The sequence below is a fragment of the Haliaeetus leucocephalus genome, unplaced genomic scaffold (genome assembly GCF_000737465.1).
Source record: "Haliaeetus leucocephalus isolate CR32 unplaced genomic scaffold, Haliaeetus_leucocephalus-4.0 Scaffold484, whole genome shotgun sequence".
NCBI lineage: Eukaryota > Metazoa > Chordata > Aves > Accipitriformes > Accipitridae > Haliaeetus > Haliaeetus leucocephalus.
Window position 1 is genome coordinate 2,141,664 of NW_010972920.1, and position 18,155 is coordinate 2,159,818.

General features: G+C 39.6%; 1 protein-coding gene across 1 annotated transcript in view; it reads right to left on the minus strand.

Moving 5' to 3' along the window:
• Positions 1–5,983: 5,983 nt before the first annotated feature.
• The window catches only part of DCK (deoxycytidine kinase), a 12,493-nt gene continuing 321 nt past the window's right edge, over positions 5,984–18,155 (minus strand). The window contains exons 2-7 of the mRNA XM_010575496.1: positions 16,846–16,964; positions 13,483–13,676; positions 12,539–12,686; positions 10,892–11,007; positions 10,310–10,409; positions 5,984–7,111 (exon numbers count right to left, since the gene is read on the minus strand). Coding sequence (XP_010573798.1) covers positions 7,085–7,111; positions 10,310–10,409; positions 10,892–11,007; positions 12,539–12,686; positions 13,483–13,676; positions 16,846–16,964 — 704 coding nt within the window. The 3' untranslated portion in view covers positions 5,984–7,084. The remainder of the gene's footprint in view (positions 7,112–10,309; positions 10,410–10,891; positions 11,008–12,538; positions 12,687–13,482; positions 13,677–16,845; positions 16,965–18,155) is intronic.

The window sequence follows — 18,155 nt, forward strand, 5'->3', positions numbered from 1 at the left end:
CCTCAAGAAAAAGGGGGGGGGGGGGGGGAGGAAAAAGACACTTTGCCTGGAGTAATGCTTGAAAAAAATCAAATTACTTGCCTTTTTCAATGAACACAGTGCTCCCTTAAAGACAGACTATGAAGACTTTTAGTAAAACATACCAACAAACAGAAAACCCCCAAACGTAACACCCTGAAATCAAGAAGCGGAAGCGGAAATCAGTACTTACATTAAGAGGCCAAGAATTGTAGTATCTACATCCAATTTCAAGACCTTAAGTATTTCCTAGTGAAAAACAAGATCATTCAATGGACATACTATTCCAGCCAGCATGAAACATTGCAGGACAGATCTAATACCCTATAGAAATGTCTTCCAAGATCTAAAGCAACTACAGCTATCCAAGATAAAGATCAGTACGCTAACAGCCAGTAGTTTAGCCTAAGTATACAGGCTCAGACCGCAGGAGCTCAGGAGGCAAAATGACAGACAGAGCAGTGCAGGTATCAACATCCAATGTATACGGTGTTCTAAGTAAAAGAAATGCAAAGGGTTCAGTCCATGGGTAGCAGCGTGACACATGCAGAAGAATCAGGTTATATTCTGGTGCTAGAGACAAGCAGAGTAGAAGAACAAGCAAACAGAAAAAAACCTCAAAGACAGCGCAACAAATGCGGAGACAAAGAAGATTCCAGACAAAAAGTGACTAAGAGGAGGGTTCTGCAGAGGGACTTCAACAGATCCAGAGACCTTCAGTCCATGCTCCACAGCAAGAAGACAGAGAATTGCTACACTTTCAGCAATGCTTTCTGAGCTAGTGCCAATATGATTCCAGCTGGATTGTAAAGGCAATCCCAGAAGCAATGCTAACAGTAGTACTTAAACCCAAAAGTGCAACCAGATGCTGGAGGTGTCCTCATCTGAGAGGAACGGGCAAGCGCAGACCATCAATAAAACATAAAACTAAGATGCATTATCACTTTGAGTGTATCATGGGTGAACAATCTTGGGAGAAAAGGAAATTTTCAGACAGAAAGAGTTAGTGACTCATCTCTGCCACGGACAAATTCTATCAGCCCCACTGCATGCATAGACTAAGTCATTAACAGATATCATGAAAAGCCGTTACTTACATGAGCTAAGTAACTACAAACGTGATCAAGATTCTAGCTTTATCACACAAGTTTAAGCGTGCAATATAGCCATAAGACTTGGCAGATACAATTAGAAGTAATTTCTAGAGCGTACTAGGCCGTAGCATCTTAGCATCACCAACGATCAGTCCTGCCCATACTAAAATTCTGAACAGGATGGGAAGCCACAAGCAGCAGAACAATCATCCACTAGACCACAAGCATCATGCTGTCCTCTGAGGAAAAGGCTAGTCTTGTGCATAAGCCGCGATTACGTTCAAAGGGGACAGAGAATAAATCTCAGCAGGTAAGAAGTGAAACTGTGAGATCATGATGTACTTCACAGCTGAACGTCTACGAATAGTAGGGGCACTCATTAGCTACAAAAATCCGATTGTAAGTGTATGCACAATAGCATGAGGCACGCTGAAAACAGAGACTGCCCGAGAAAAGGAGGGCTCCCAGCCTCAAGGAATCTCAGTTAACTCTCCAAGACCTATAACTGCTCAATTCCATAAAATGGAGCTATATTCCTTTGTCACAACACACAGCAAGTCTACCATTCGGGAACCAGAATGTTTAAAGCACGCTCCAGCAAGAACTGCAGTTAAAGCAGGCCTTAAAAGCTTCAGCAGCCTAACAAGCTATCGTCGGGCTGTGGCCACAGCACACCGCAACAGAAACCCCACTTGAACAAGGTTTTTAGTCAATTGACATGATGCCTATCCCCTAGACAATAATAAAACAGAGACAGCAAAGAAACTGTTGATGGGGACAAGCACACATGAAAACACCTACCCAACTATGCTGGACCGTTGCAATAAACCCTCATGAAACAAGCACCGTTGCATATCAGGAAGGGATACCTAAAAAGTCAAGTCCTGCTTTCTATGACAGCGGGTCTTCTCCTTCCGAGGCAGAGCACAGCCAGGACGCAGGCAGCCGATCCAGACCAGCAGTCTGCTGCGACAAAACAGTCAATGACCCGAAGCCTCTGTACCCAGCTGAGAGGATCAGGGTAAAGGCCGTGAGCTAGCCCCACAGACAGGACAAAGCCAAAGGTGCAGTGGAAACAGCAGAAAGCAATAGCTATTTTTTTAAGAAACCAGCAGAGGCAAATCTGAACATAATTATGAAAAAAAGAGCACACTGTCAGCATACATCCATAGAGAGTGCTGAAGCCAGGAGCCGTTAGGAAGAGCCCCAGCAATCAGGTGGGCTAACACAGGAGAACTGCTCAGAAGAGAGGACTAGAAAACCTAAGACACCAAACTGGAACAGAAGCAGAAGCCACATCTTCAAGTAGGCTGCATACGAGTAAAATTTTGGCTTTAACAAGTCTATTACAACTTGTATGAGATCATGTTTTTAGTAGTTATTAAAGACAAGTCACAACAACTTAGAAGGAAATTGGAGAGAAAACCACACAATGCAGGACAGAAAAGTCTGGAGAAAGCACAGGAACGAACTCTTGAACTGCGGTGGCAACATCTTTGTAAATAACTCTCAGGAACCAACTGCCTTTTTCCGAGTCTGCCAGTACTATTAGCCAGCAAACATACATGGTGCAAGCTGGACTACCTTAACATTCTGGAGATACATATGCGATGTATGCCCTGCCTAAGACATTGGGAAGAGCAGTCAGCAGAAATGCAAGAAATGGGCAATAGCCCACATTCTAATTTAGCATGCACTATATTCTTATTTACACTGCTATCATATTATTTATACCTGTGGATTGAAACGTAGACCTAAGAACAACACAAGTCACCTACACGCAACAGCCTAGACTCTTAGGCTCTGCACATTCTATTGATTTTACACCCACGCTGAATATCGAAGTAAGGTAAAAATCAATCACTTCACCACTTATTCCCAGCATGGAAGCCACGCTCCTTGGCACTACTGGATTTCAATCAGAATTTCAGAGGAATTCAGCCCAGTTCAGGCTTATATTTGGCACATCAAGTACTGTCCATGGCTTCAGTTAGTAGAATTCACAGTTGGTTTGTTTTCCCAGCACACTACCAGCATTAGTACTGCTCACTCTCTGCATTCGGGCCCGACAGCTCAGCGCTAGAAGATTGTATCGCTCAGACACATCAGGATTAGGGTTATTCATGTGCTAATATTCAGTCACAGAACAGAAACAGCTGGTGGCTGCACGGAAGACCTGGTGGCAAACCCCCTCCCATTAGCTCAGCCTTTTCTAGTCTTAATCCAACGGGGGCTTGCTTTATTCCCCTCCCTCCAGAGATCAAGATTTATCTCATTCAGTAGAGTATTTATTAATCAGTTTAATGTTTTTGCTCTGGCAAAGCGAGAAGTGACCTCTTCTTCCTTTACCTTTTCCAAAGCCATTCACTGTTAAAGCACTAATGCCCTTCTCGCAGCCAGCTCAGCAAGCGAGAACTGAGGACACAATGACCTCGCGTGGCAGATTCTGCACATAGCTTCACCAGTGCAACCAGCTACGGGGACTGCAGCACAGTTTTCGCCATCAATTTTTATTACAAGATTAAATTTGTACTAAGTTTCCTTTCCTCACAAAGGGTGACAGTTTTCAGTGGCCGTGTTTTTCAGTGAACTAACTTCAACGGGATTGATGTTGTGCTGATGGCTTTCAATATCTTTTAAAACAAATAAGTAATTTCTATGGGCCATGAATCTGGGCCAGTGACCCCTTTCATGAGGGCATCGAAACATCGCAGTGAAAAATCTAAAACCAAAGCTGCCTTCATTCTCAATTATTTAATAGAGCACTTCAGACCTACAAAACAGCACATCAGCAGGCTGGGAGTATTAGTCAGTTAATATTGAAGACACAGGGAGATATCAACATTTTAAAGGTGAAAAGACTGAGGCAAAGAGTGATTTAACTCAGTCACACAGCGAGTCTCTAAACGGGAGCTGGGAAAACAACCTTGGAGTCCCTACACCTAGCTATATGCTGAAACCGCTTGGCAATAGCAACTGCACATTTTTTTTTCCTAAAATATAACTTAATTATTACTACGTACATGCTTCCCTGATCCATGCTTAACAGTTTGTTGTTTCTCCTGTGTCGTTTTTATTTCACAAATAGATTCGTGGAGTCTTTAATTACTGGAAAAAGAACATAATAATCTCAATACTAATCACATTTCATATACAATTCCATTATTATGAAGTCTCCTTAAATGAACAGAAAACAGTAGAAAGAAGTAAGTGGCAGAAAACTATAGAAAATTAAGTTCTAGCTACAAAATTGGTTGCTGTTCTAAGAAACATTTATACTAAGAGAACTTAAAATTCACTATGCAGTAAAAAACTACAAGGACTGAAAATAAAATGAGGCAATACTACGTCCGTTGCTCACATGTGTACTTGCATAGCACTTTAACCACTACCAATCAGTATCTTAATCTGTATCCTAACTGGAAAAAACACAACAAAACCTGCATACTGATTTTGTTTCCCGATCGTGATGACACTTGATTAAAACAAGCAAGCATTTCTAGACAGTTCCATCAAAGTATCTCTTACCCAAGGGAAGAGAAAGGGACACAGCACTCAAAGGCTGAAAACACATCAACACCAAACAGGCGATACCAATTCAGAAACCTTCCATATCTCTAACAGGCAAAAAACCAACACAACAATCCTGTTTTGTGGTAGCCAGGGAATAGATTTAAGCAAAGAAAAGAATACTGACAAATTTGAAAGTCTGAGGTACTGTTAGAGCTGTGAGGTTTAAGCTGACGCACAGGCAGAACAGTCTAAGGACATCTCCGCTTCTGGTTGTGCTGCGTCTGTCCTACATACAAATCACTGCAGCTTCATGCACTTCAGCCCAGCTACTTTCAAAGCCCTGAGAAGCTTGGGGGCCAGTGGGGTGTGTGGTTTGGGTTTGCTGTTGTTTTTTCTCCACAGCAATTAAAAACATTCTAATAATTGGTCATGACTTTGCTCCTTCAAACCCAAACTTGGCAGTCAGAGACTTTGTAAAGCTTTCTGGAACGGAATGCAGATAACCTGCCACAGAATTTCTGTGTGCTCTGTGATGGGTTTAAAAAGAAGTCTTTATTAGAACTCAGACTTGTTTACTCCTTGCAATAAGCACTGTCATTCCAATTCCTGTAATTAAATCCACAATTTTGACAGCTGAAACTGCAGGAATAATTGCACTGTTGGTCAAAATAAGATGTTACTGTTCAGACTGTTGCCAAGAATGTTTTAAAGGCTTCTACTATGTGTTTCAAGTAAATCTGAACTGAATCTTCATCCATTCCACCTCACTTCATTTCTGGAGCAAAGATCTTAAAATCTTTCCTTTTACTAGGCAACCTTGAAGTCCAAAACACGACTTTCTACCATACTATTGCTACATTCCACTATAACACAGATATTATACAAAACACTTCCACTAATCAGTCAGTTATACGTACGATACATTTTATATAATTCTGTGTCTCTATCCCATAAACTCGTTTCCCACACATGGAAAAAAATCTGAAGCCGGTCATAGTGTTTCAGAAATCTTAGACAACTTGTACACAAAATACACTGAGAATACATAATCTTAAATTAATCCATTGTACTAGTATTATGTACCAGCAATCTACAACATAATTTCTTTCATGAGACAAAGGAGCCAACACTATTAAGCATTGAAAAAGTCTTTCCAACCACTTTTATTTTTCAGTCAACGGTTAGAGCACGCCAGCACAATTCCAACCACAAAAGAAGAAATTTCATCTCAAATTAGCAGGTAACAGAGGCACCACTGTACACAATAAAATGCTTTACAATAAAATTTTGCATTCAGAAGCCAGCTGTGCAATCATTCAGAAATGTTTAAAGCAGAACAAAGCAGCTCATAAAACACAGTACTTGAGGTGTGTACCCTGTATAGTTTATATTTTCTGCACCTGAAACAGAAGTGGCTCAGTTAATAAAGCAAGATGCGCTAGAACAGCAGCTACTCCACAAAGGTGTCCCCTTCTTACTACAAGAAGATGAGAAAGGACAGCCTACTTCAAATATTGCAGTATCTTGTATAAGCACCCAGAAGGCCCAGTAAACAAATGGAGAAGCTGGAACAAAAGCAGGAAGCCACCTCTGACATCCGAAATGTGATTAAGGAAAGGTTTAGGAACACGTCATTTACAGATGGAGGCCGTTTCCAAAATTTTCTTCTTCCTTTTACAGTATCCATCAAGCAAACGTACTCCTCTACAGGAAAAGAGAACTTACCAACAACAACAAACAGCTCTGTTTTATTAGGAGCTTAAAAAAAAAAATTGGAAAGAAAAAAACAACCCAAGCATGCTAGAGAATGGAAAGCCTCTTAATATTCTAGCTTACAGTGCACGATGAAAACAGATGTAAAAACTCATTTGATATCTACAGAATTTCAGCCATATTTGGATTTGTTTCAATTCAGTGTATTCTGTGAAGAACTTCAACTATCAAAATTGTCAGACGACGTCGTTTTTATACCTTACAATACAAAACTCCATGTTATATTAAAATTCCCTCACCGGCAAAAATGGTTTTTACTTTTTTCTTCCTGAGAACAATGAGACATCCATTACAAATCAATTCCACTAAAAAACCACACAAGAGATCTAAAAAAGTACTACCTTCTTCAAAATTAAATAGCTACCGGGCACAAAATAAATTAAAAAATACAATAAAATATTCTAGAAGAACTTACTGGTCTGATTAGAAACAGGTGCAATATTTGGGAACTCTCACAAATCTAGTATCTTCAGAATTTACGTGTGTTACTTAATATAATACTGAACAGACCTACTGATTTCTTTCATAACTTCCCTATTCACAAAGTTTGTTTGTTCCTCACAATTAAATCAACAGGATTGAGTCCTGCCTCTCCAGAGGCCTTCTATAAAAGCAGAAGCTGTACTTCAGACTTTGATCACACAGATGTTTGCAACAGTTTGACTCTGCCCGCGCTTCAAAGAGGATTATAACGTGCTCAAAAATTCTTTGACCTGCAAAAAGAAACAAATATTGTCAATCAAACTAAGTATTCATCAACAGAAATATACAGCAACTACATTTACCTCTCCATTGCTTTATGCTTTACTACAACGTACAGAAACCAGAAAAATAATCTTGGGCTTGACTATGCCATTTCTTGTCCATCAAGAATTTTTTCAGTCATGCTACCTGTAATTTAGCACGTGCCGTGCCAAGAGAGATGCACTGGAACAATGCTCATTTCTCCCGTGGTCCTAAACTACAGCCCTACATCGCAAATGAATTATCTTAAAAGCAGGTCTAACCTAAACACAAGGAAGATAATGACCGCCTCAAAAGAGTGTCATTTGGAAAACATCATGTCACACCCACTACCAGAACACCATTCACATTTGATGTCAGTCAACGACCCAATGCATCTAATTAGTATGTTCCTTGGGATTTGAGGTTGGCAAATAAATAACAAAACAATACCTAGCAAAACCATAGTACTTGAAAAAATGCAATACTGTACAACAATGTCATAAATAGTTCAGCTACTGTTGAACTCCATTTCCAGTATTTAAAGAGTGGCTTAAATGGCTACAGCTACCTAAAAATTAATAGTGAAGTTCTGGCCCATAGAATGTTATCTAGGACCCCGCATTGGAAGTCCATGATCCTACACAGAGTACCAAGAGCCAGGACAGCACCTCAAATAATCCATGCAATTGCATGAGAATTGGATCCAAAACAGGCAGCAAGCCAAGCAGTGGGCTAGCAGTACGCTTTCAAGTGTTATCATTTAAGACAAAAGCTTAAATTCAGGTCAGTACCAAAGGTTGCAGGAAACCAATGCGCTGCAAACGTGCTTTTTGCCACAGGCATGCGTGCCTTTTCGTTGTGCCTGCTCCACTCCCCCTCCCCAAAAGTAAAAGAGTAATTACTCCCTCCCTTTAAAGCGAAGCAGTAGGAAGAGGTGGCAGCGAGGGCCAGGCCACCTTTTTTAAACCGTAACAACCCAGCGGATACAGGACCCAAGGAATACAGACAGGGCCTAGGCACACAACTCCTATCTCAGTTTCAAGAGCATCCTAGCAACTACGCTGTAATGCAGTCTGAACTGGGAGCATTTTCCTCTCTGTCCACTCCAGCTAGACTACTGCATAGAAAGGAATCGACAATTCACTGGAGAACATGGTATTATTCTTTTGGCAGAGGCTCTCATACACAGAGCGCATCTGTAAATGTTTTGTCCAAGTTCTTGATGTGAAATGGGAACAGAGCTTGGATCACACTCTTCAACTGTGACCCTTCCCTTCCTAGTTCAGTGGTCAAGGAGGTGGAAAAAACCCAAGAGAGGTCAAATCCCTTCACTTAGAGAAGGGAACGTGTCACAGTGCCAATACTCTAACTTGAAAGGTATCATGAGAAAGCCACCCTCCACTCTAAAAAGTAACAACAGTAATACTGCAGGATGAACCTTACCACGATTTACACACTAGGCAAAGTTTTAGGACAGGTCTCTGAAAGCAAGCATCTTAACAGAGAAGAAGGAAGCACACAGGTTTTGGGTCCCCACTGGACATAAGCATACATTAAAGGTCAAAGCACCCAGCCTCATGAAGAGTGTAGCAGTTCTGGGAGTCCACTTAGGAAACGCCAAAAAATAAGGCCAAAACAGGGCTTAGGCTGTTCCCAGATAATGTGACAGCTACACAGGAGTAAACTCCTCTGAAATTCCTGTTCAGGTGCCTAAGCTTGGCCTTATATCATGGTGCAGATGGGAAGCATATTTGCTCCACAGCTGCAATGTCCAGTCATTCCATCAATTAACAAGCTTTAAAAGAGCAAAGACCATGAAGGCTGTTTTTAATCACGTGAACAGTTCTACTTCGCAGCAGATAAACTGAGATCAAAGGACAAAGCTGCTTTTCTCTTGAGGTAAACAACTTATTTCCAAAGAGCAGAAAAGAGTGCGCATACCATTGCTAAGATCTGTAACTCATTGCAACTACTCAAATAAAAGTCAAGTTGTCCTCAGCTGAATCCCATCAAGACTCAAATACCAAACACCTGAGCAGTGAAAAATGCTGATGGTTGGACCTAGCTTTAAAGTATATATTACACCTTTTTGTGTTAAGGATTAGATCTTCTCAATGCAAATAGAAACCTCAGCTTGAATTCTTTTTCTTATCAGATGGACATTTTTTCCATGCCTTCAAATAAAACTAAAAAATACTTCTGATTTATATTCCGCATTACTTCCTAAACAAAGTAGAAGGCTACATTTGAAAAGCACTCCCTGAAGTTTCAGACCACAGCTTTTGAGCAGGATTTTGAATAACACTTTAATAAAGACAACTGAAGGGAAAAATTTTAATGATAGTGCCAATTTAATAAACAAGACTAAAACTAAGGAGTATTGCAGCAGGCTGTAAGACTGTTCATTATCTGAATGTAACTCCATGACTCAAATATTTTAGAAGGATGATTATACAGTGAAGTATATTTTTAGAGTAAAGGATCCCTATTTGCATTAGCTATACTGCCCTTTCCTGTGACACGCTAACCACAAGAGAGGACAGCCCATATTCTCTTTCGTTTAGCTATAAATATCTGCAAAACCTAAACCAGTTTGCCATTGGCTCACTGCTTTGGATCAAAATTCAGCTGCAGGTTCAGTAAACTCATCCTTCAATTTTCTGTTGTAATGGTTTTGTACTGTACTTTCACAGTAGCCGGCACCAAAGTTCTTTTATTGACCAGCACTGTAGGTTAGACACTTTCACAGCTAACACAAGGAAGACGTTACCCCAGACATCCAACTTGGACCTGTGCAGCCTTCTTTCTCTCCCTCAACAGCTACCCTCATCCTCTCCCACCCCCATCACATTTCTTAGCGCACCTGCACAATGTTAGAAGCAGGACATAGCAAGTAACAGTTCTTTTAAACAGTTGAGGGTTATTTAAATTAGAAATTTTATTTGCAAACAAAGCTACTAGTGAAAGTCTTCTCCAGCAAGCCTGGAATATTCCTTCCCTTTTATCTTTTTTTTTTTTTTTTAATCGAAAATTAATGTAGGAAATAGGATGAAGAAACACAGGTTCTAAGTCTAGTCTGACTTCAAAGAATGCTACACTTTGAGATGCAAGAAGCATCCTGAAGTCATTTTGACATGCTGGCAATAAACCTAAATCATCCGTTTGCTCTGCTTGTGAAATTTTACCTTTTCAGTCATGTGATCATATCTGTCCTTTATGCCTTTGAAGTCTTCATTAACATCCAACGTTAAAATAGGTATTTCCTGTAGATATTCAAAATCCGTTCTGTATTGGGATAGGAACAAAGAAAATATTACTAGCTAAAAAAAAGTATACGTCATTCCAGTCTCTGTCAGCATTTTCATTGTTAAGAATCCCATGAAAAGAACTGCCCGTATAAATTACAGTCATGAACTCTGAATATAAAGCCGCTTGAATTTACAGTGTGGCTCCTAGGATGTATTACTGATTCTTGAACATTCTGTTTCCCCAGCACCTAACATTAAATTCAACTGTGTACTACAATTAGTTCAGCTGAATCCTCTGCTATTCAGAGCTCTATGCATGTTGCAGGTCCTAGCAATAATTAACCTGCTGTAAAGCCAGTGCTACTAAGGAAGTATAGACAGAAATATTCCTGGAGTTTAACTTTATCAGTTATAGGAACTGATCATAGGAAAAGCTGAAGTTTCACTGGTGGAAAAAGCATTATGGAACATCCTTACAAAGATTTACCCATCTTTAAGTAACCATTAAACAAACCCTACCGCAGTGTCCTATGCTGAAGCCAACTTTCATGTTTGTAGTGAAGCTTCTCCAGATATTCAATGGGAATTTCTTGCTCTTCATCTCTTCCACGCAAGTAAATCCTATTTAAGCATTTCTAAAGGCAAAAGATATTAAAAAAAAATAAAAATAGGTTGTTTTTACAGACCTACAGAGGAAGTCTAGTTTGCTGAAGGTTTTTTTGCCAACCCTTCCTACTGTGCTCAATATGCCACTCTTTGCCAAAGATGAATATTCAACTTGCTAACTATCTTATGAGCATAGAAATATTATGCCATGTTCAGCTGACAGAGCCCACAGACTACACGCAAAATCAAACAAGGACCCAAGGAAATGCATCAAATTATTTCTCTGCTACAAGGAAAGGTCTCAAATAAGCTCTTTATTAAAAGAAGGGGTACCAGCACACATTGCATCAAAAGAGCACAGAAATAGCCATTTGACGTGATCGATAGGCATTTCAAAATCTCATGATCTATTTCTGGCTCTTAGGAACCCAATTTTCAAACGTACTAACTCATTTGTTCCTGTCCTGAACATATCCAAAGCCTCAATAATAAGCCAATCAAAACTGTTTAAACCTGTTGTACTCTTGTAATTTAAATACACGTTCTTGACTTAAAGACAAAAAAAAAAGCCCTCAGTAGTGAGCCTAGTAAAAAAGCCCTCAGAGAAACTCTAGCATATTACATTACACAGCTGTTTACAATAACAAAGTTGAAAGCATGACACTTGGAAGTAAACAAATATGATGGAAGTGACCTCTAAGTCAATTACTGCAATAAGAGCTCTTCTAAACTCTTAAGTTTTTCTCTTGTTCATGTAAGTTTCATACTCAAAAGATATATTCATTATGTTGTTCTCTCCTTTCAAAAAAATATTAGATGCCCAAAGATCAAAGCATTGTCATAAAGCCTTACATACAGTAGGTGCATTCATCTGGCTTACCTCCATCGCTCCAGCTGAAAGGGCTTCACACACAGCCCCCCCAAATCAGCAGTGACATTAACTATAAATTGTTGTATCTATCACAACAATGTAACTAAATTGTTATTTCTATCACAACAATGTTCCTATAGCTATTTTTTATTTCTTTTTTTTTTTTTTTAATTTCCAGTGGTATTTTCTAGTTTGCTTTTGTCATATGTTCTGTTTTTATAATTAGAAAATCATTACCATCACATTTTATTTAAAAATACACAGGCTACATTTGAAAGAACATTCTTTTTTTTAAGTATTTCCAGACTGTATTAGTCATAACTCAAGTATTATAGTCTTCAGGGAAATACTACAATCTGAACTGAACTATAATCATTAGGACTCTTACAGTGAAAGATAAGGGAGAATTTCTCAACTGTTTTCTTGCTTGAGACATTCAAAGCAATCCCTGAAACAAAGATGCACTGATATGCAATGACACACAATTGTGACCTTACTGGAGCTGACTGCAAGCATATTATTCTTGTATCATAAAAAAGGTCTAGAATCATAGTTATACCCTACATTTTTTTAGGAAGAAAAAAAAAAAAACAACAACTATGAAAGCATGGACAAAGACCAAATTTCACAGGCAAGCCACAGAACATGTACTCTCATTCTGTGTGCGGTCATAAATTTTTATTCCTCACCTCAGGAGTGGCTCTGAGATAAATGATCCCATCCAGCGCCAGGCTTTGACCAAACTGCTTATTCATCCAGTCATGCCAGTCTTGGTAAATAGTCCATTCAGTTTCATTCATGCAATCAGACTCATATAAATTAGCAGCAAATATATATCTGAGAACACAAAATAGTTACGTAAACAAAAATTAGCTTCAACACAATTATTACTTTGTTTGCCTGAAGTATTGCACAGTAACTAGAAAAGAAGCTAAGCACAGTAATTCTGTAACTTCTTTGATGTATGCTTGGACTGGAAATAAACAGCTGGTATCCCTGTCCTGTAACTATGTCCATTGCAGTTGCCCATAGCAGTGTCCACAAAAAGCAGTCACATTTGCAGCTCAGCTACCTGTTCAGAAATAATCTAAAAACCACCACTGCTTTGTACACTGTGGTCATTTATTTACAATATATTAGAACACAGTGAACACCTAAGGATTATGTGATGGGATTTAGTTATCAAAGCTAACCTTCCGAATCCAGAAACAGAGGGTACAGCAATAAGAAATAGCTAGAGCTGTTTCAAGAAGCATAAAAGAAAACAAGACTAAGTGACAAAGAACGAAATTGCTCTTGACTCTTCTTGATGCCTACACACTTCCCTCTTGTCTTTCAAGGGAAACGTGCATGCACAAATCATAAAAAAACCTACCCACGAAGAATGAGAAACTACACATAGCTTATCAAGGTTATACAACAAAACTATAAACCCTCAATCCAGTAATTTTACTTCACTTTCAACAACAAGATAAAGATAACAAACCACTTATTGAGGTTATTGTGATTGAACAGTATGAAAAATTATGACGAAAGGAGGTACAAAACTCAGTCACGCTCTGCTTTCTATTTATTTACGCATTTTACTTAGAAGAATTTTGATCTTTGCTTTAAGGACTTCAGTCCAACACACCTGTCACTGTAGACGGATCGCTCAAAGAAGACAACGGGATTCCCTGCTTCCTTGAGTTTGCCATCAAGGCACCTGAGCTGAGCTCGGATCCTGCTGAGACATGCATATGTCTGGAACGTGAAAGACCACCTCTCTGGTTTCTCATACATCATCCGAAGCACATTTCCACCACTCTTCTGTGATTCAGTCAGCTCCTGGTTTTAAACAAATACAGTGACCCTTTAAGTTGAGAAGGTGGACGACTAGGGTAAAACAGAATCGCTCTACTACATTAAAGCTGTTCAGCCTTTATGTCAGGTTTACATTTGCATCATTTACCTCTCAACCCTATTTGTAATACAAAGCATAAATACCAGTAATGTTATTCCTCCTACGGCACCGAGCTGAACAAGCAACTCTCTGCAACCTATAATGTCAAAATGCTCAAGTACCAAAACATTTTGAACACTATTTACAAGCTTTAATAAAAGAACAACATCGTATCAGTACAAAAAGTCAACAACATGGTAGAAAAATCAATGCTCCTTTTACTCTGACAAGTGTGGGTTTAAAGTTGGTCTCGTTTTGTTTTTCCATCTATTAATTACAGTTCCTATGGTAACAGCTGCTGATGCAGCATCTTAAGGTATGATTATGCTCTCATCTTATCATCTTACCTGGGAAGTTCAGAACAGACTCCACCAGGCCAGTGATCTCCCTCAGCACATGAGTACTGCTCAAACACCTCGAGCCTGCCACTAAAGCTCATGGAAATTGAAAGCTGCGTGCCTCAGTTTTACTAGAAAAAACAGCCTACCAAAGATAACTGCTTCTGTCTGAATCTTTTTGCTACACTAACACCAAATCCAAATATTGACATATTTTCAAAACCTAGAGGTAGAGGTCAACACCTAGGTGATACAGTTAAGATTACGGAATTCCAGGTTTCATCCTCAGCAGAAGTGAGCTAACCATACCTACACTAGTAAACCAAACGTGCCCAGCACCACGCTCTGACACTGTGGCCAAGAGGCACGCAAGAGCAATATCCACAGCACTGAGCTTTCTAAGCCTCCAAAAGGATGTACGTACATGCAGCGGACTTCCAGCAAAGTCCCTGGGCTACCCTACTGCCCAAACCATGCCTGGGAACTGCTTGGAAGAGTCCTAGCTGGCACAGGACAGAAGTCCGCTAGGGACAGGGGACGCAGCCTGGTTCTGGTATCTAGAACATGCCCCCCTACTCTGAAGTCAAGTAGAGAAGATGCAGCTACAGTGACCTTTCATGAGCCACAAGACCCTTATTTATCAGTTTCACCAGTAAAATATAAAAGATATAAAACTGTCCTCCAGAAAAGATTCCAATATCCTTGAGAAACACTGTATTAAATAAATAGCACAGTACTAAGCCATCTGAATTATTACAGGTGCAACTTTTGTAAGAACTAGCAATTACAAAAGCACTAAGTCATACCTCTTTCTAGGAACTTCCCAAATCTTTTTTTTTTTTTTTTTTTGGGGTATTGTACGACAGTGAAAGTACCAACTTTAATAAAGACAGAAAAGTGAGTCTGCTTTTTGGTATTAAACTATATTTTTTTAAAAAGCTATCATTAAGATCTTGAATGCTGATAACTTTTCTCAGAAAAGGGAAGGAAAAGGGGTAAAAATAGGCCTGTTGTTCGGGTTGCACAATATTCTTACCAGAAACAAAATAGGTGTGCAGTACTGTGATGTTTTACAGCAGCTGTTGCTGTTACTGTATGAATTAGCCAACAGCAAGGAGAACATTACAAGCTATTGACAATGCACAGAAGACGGTAAGAGATACCTACAGACACATGCACAAACAGCTTAACACACCCAGTACAGTCTTGTCTTTAGGAACCTTTTTTGAAGTGTTTCCTGACTAATTTTAGGAGTCATATATAGTGTCATATTTCTGCAAACCAGCCAAAGCAAAAGGAGAAAAGAGCAAATTAGCAAGTCTAACTTCAGAGACAATTATGATGGATTTGAAATTTTATATTAAGCTTACTGGACCCGACTGGGAAGCAGTTAACTTGCTTCGTAACAGTCCATACAGTGACGTGTTTTGTGTTTGTGGCTAAAACAGCATTAATAACACACCAATGTTTTGGCTATTGCTGAACAGTGCTTGCACAGCATCAAGGCTTTCTCCCTTTCCCACTCTGCCCCCCCAGCAAGTGGGCTGGAGTAAACAAGAAGCTGGGAGGGGACACAGCTGGGACAGCTGACCCCAGCCGCCCAAAGGGATATTCCACACCACAGAATGTCACGCTCAGCAATTCAACTCAGGTACTGGAAGAAGGAGGAGGGGAGGGGGTTGTCTTCCAGGGTAGCTGTTGCTCAGAGACTGGCTGGGCACTGGGCTGCTTCTAGGAGATAAGCCATTGCTTTTGCATCGCTCCTTTCTTATCCTCTTCCCTTCGTTTATTAAACTGTCTTTATATCAATCCATAAATTGTCTTGCCTTCTTTCTTCCTATTCTCTTCTCTGCTCTGCTGGGGGGGTGAGCTGGTGTTTCTGCTGGTCTTCAGCTGCTGGCTGGGGTCAACCCATGCCACTAAATTAAAAAAAAAAATCTTTAACTTGAAGTTCAAGTATCTTAAATTAGCTTGTTAGCTTAGCTCTTAAAACTAAGGACTTTAGTCTGGTTTTGTATTTGGATTTACCTGAGTATCGTGAAGAAAGAAAAAAATAAAAGAGAGCTAACACTGGAAAAATGTAGCTGAGGAAAAATTTGAAACAACACCCCTCCATTAAAAGTTTACATTTATTTAACCAAAATGCATTGTGCTCTTTGCCAGATCTAAAAAGAAAAAAAAAAAAATCTTCTACAGTTCATCAAAAATTCTCTACACAGTGATGACTTTGGCCACCAGGTAGCATCTGGATTGCCAACAGAATCACAGGTAGCTGACAGAAAAAACAACACTATAAACGATTTAGCAGTAGTTCATTATTTCCTAGACATTTTAGAGGACACCCTCCAGGACACCTGGACAACCCTCTGCTCTCACCTGGTTAGTTCACAGTTGCTAAAAAGTAACTTCTACCTAACTTTTTTCCACACGTTGCTTTTATATGTAAAATAGAACAAGCTTTTACCGCTTTTATAATTTACATCCTGATGTTGAATAACAATTCTATAATACACCAAGCAAACTGGAAAACAGGACCTCAAATATTGTGCCGAGAATCAGCAAAAATGTTGCTGTGATGTACATTTTCTAAAATACCTGGTCTACCAGATATATTGGTTTTCTGAAATTTGAAGAACATTTGGCTGGGTTTTTGTTTGGGGTTTTTTTGTTTGGTTTTTTTTTTTTTAAAGTTTCACCTTCATTTCCTTTACCATACCTCACAATCCTCTTCAGAGTTTTGCTGAACATTGCACCATCTAGCTACAGGCTCGGGAACAACTTCCCATTCCTCATCAGCTTGTTTGAGAATATTCACAAACGTTGATTTCCCTGCAGCTGTAGAAAAAGCATTCAGGAAGAATGGCAGTCAAAAAACACTGACAGCATCATTATTTAACTACTATACAACTCTGGTTTCAAATCCCATAAACGAGTCTCCCATGTACTTTTGACTTCCTGACAAGCATGAAACAGAGATCATTGTGCAACACAGATCATCTATTAATTGAGCAACTGGGTTTTTCTTTTTTATTTTGTACCGCATGACACCAATAGCCATCTGAACAAAAATCAATAATGACAACAATTCTCAGCCCAGATCTAGTTCTAGAAAGTTACATTTGCAACTAGAACACCAAGTCTTAAAGTTTTAAAGATGCTTAGTGGTCCAGTCTCAGGCATGAAGTTACAGTCTTCCTAAGGTATTTTAGGAAAAAAGAAAAAAAAAAAAAAAAAGCAAACAATGACAAAAGAAACATAAAGCAAGTGATGGTTTCTCAAATGAAGATACAAAGATGCATTACTAGTTACTTCCTACATCACAGAAGTCATTCATCTGCTGCCAATTAAAAAAAAGGTCAGGAAATTTTAAGAAGAGATACTTAAACCTGACAGAGACCGAAGTATGTATCAGTAAACAAACTGACACCCTGGCAACTCCTATCCTTCAACTTTAAGCATGGCCCCTTACCAGAAAAAAAAAAAAGGAGGACCATCTCATCATAAACAGCCCATAACTTTTCTGCTCTTTGCAACAGTTAAACAAGCTTCTCTTATTAATTAGTATGAGTATTGAACATTACGAGTTTGACCTGACCGTTTGCATTTACACAAGTGTTTTACACTACAACCGGGAAAGGTGGGGGAGAAGTCCTATCCACGACCTCCCTGCATCTTTAAAAAGGTGAACAAGATAAAAACTGTAATAGAAAGCTTCACAGGCACACGCGCCCCTCCCAGATCTCGCCAATTGTATCGCATTAATTCCTACGGTAAGTATCTAAAGCTATTAACTGGCTTGCTCCCACAATACAACCCGCCCCGCTAACCTAACGTCCCCCAACCTAACTAAAAAGCCTTTTTTTTTTTTTTTTCCGCAGGGGAAAAAAGCGTGAAAAACCTTGTGGAAGTGCCCACGCCGCTATGGCGGGAAGAGCCCCCCGGGGCCTGAAGGGGAAGGATGCTCCCGGCCTCGGGCGGGGAGGCGGCAGAACCGAGACCACCTCTTCAGCCTCCTCCTCCTCCTCA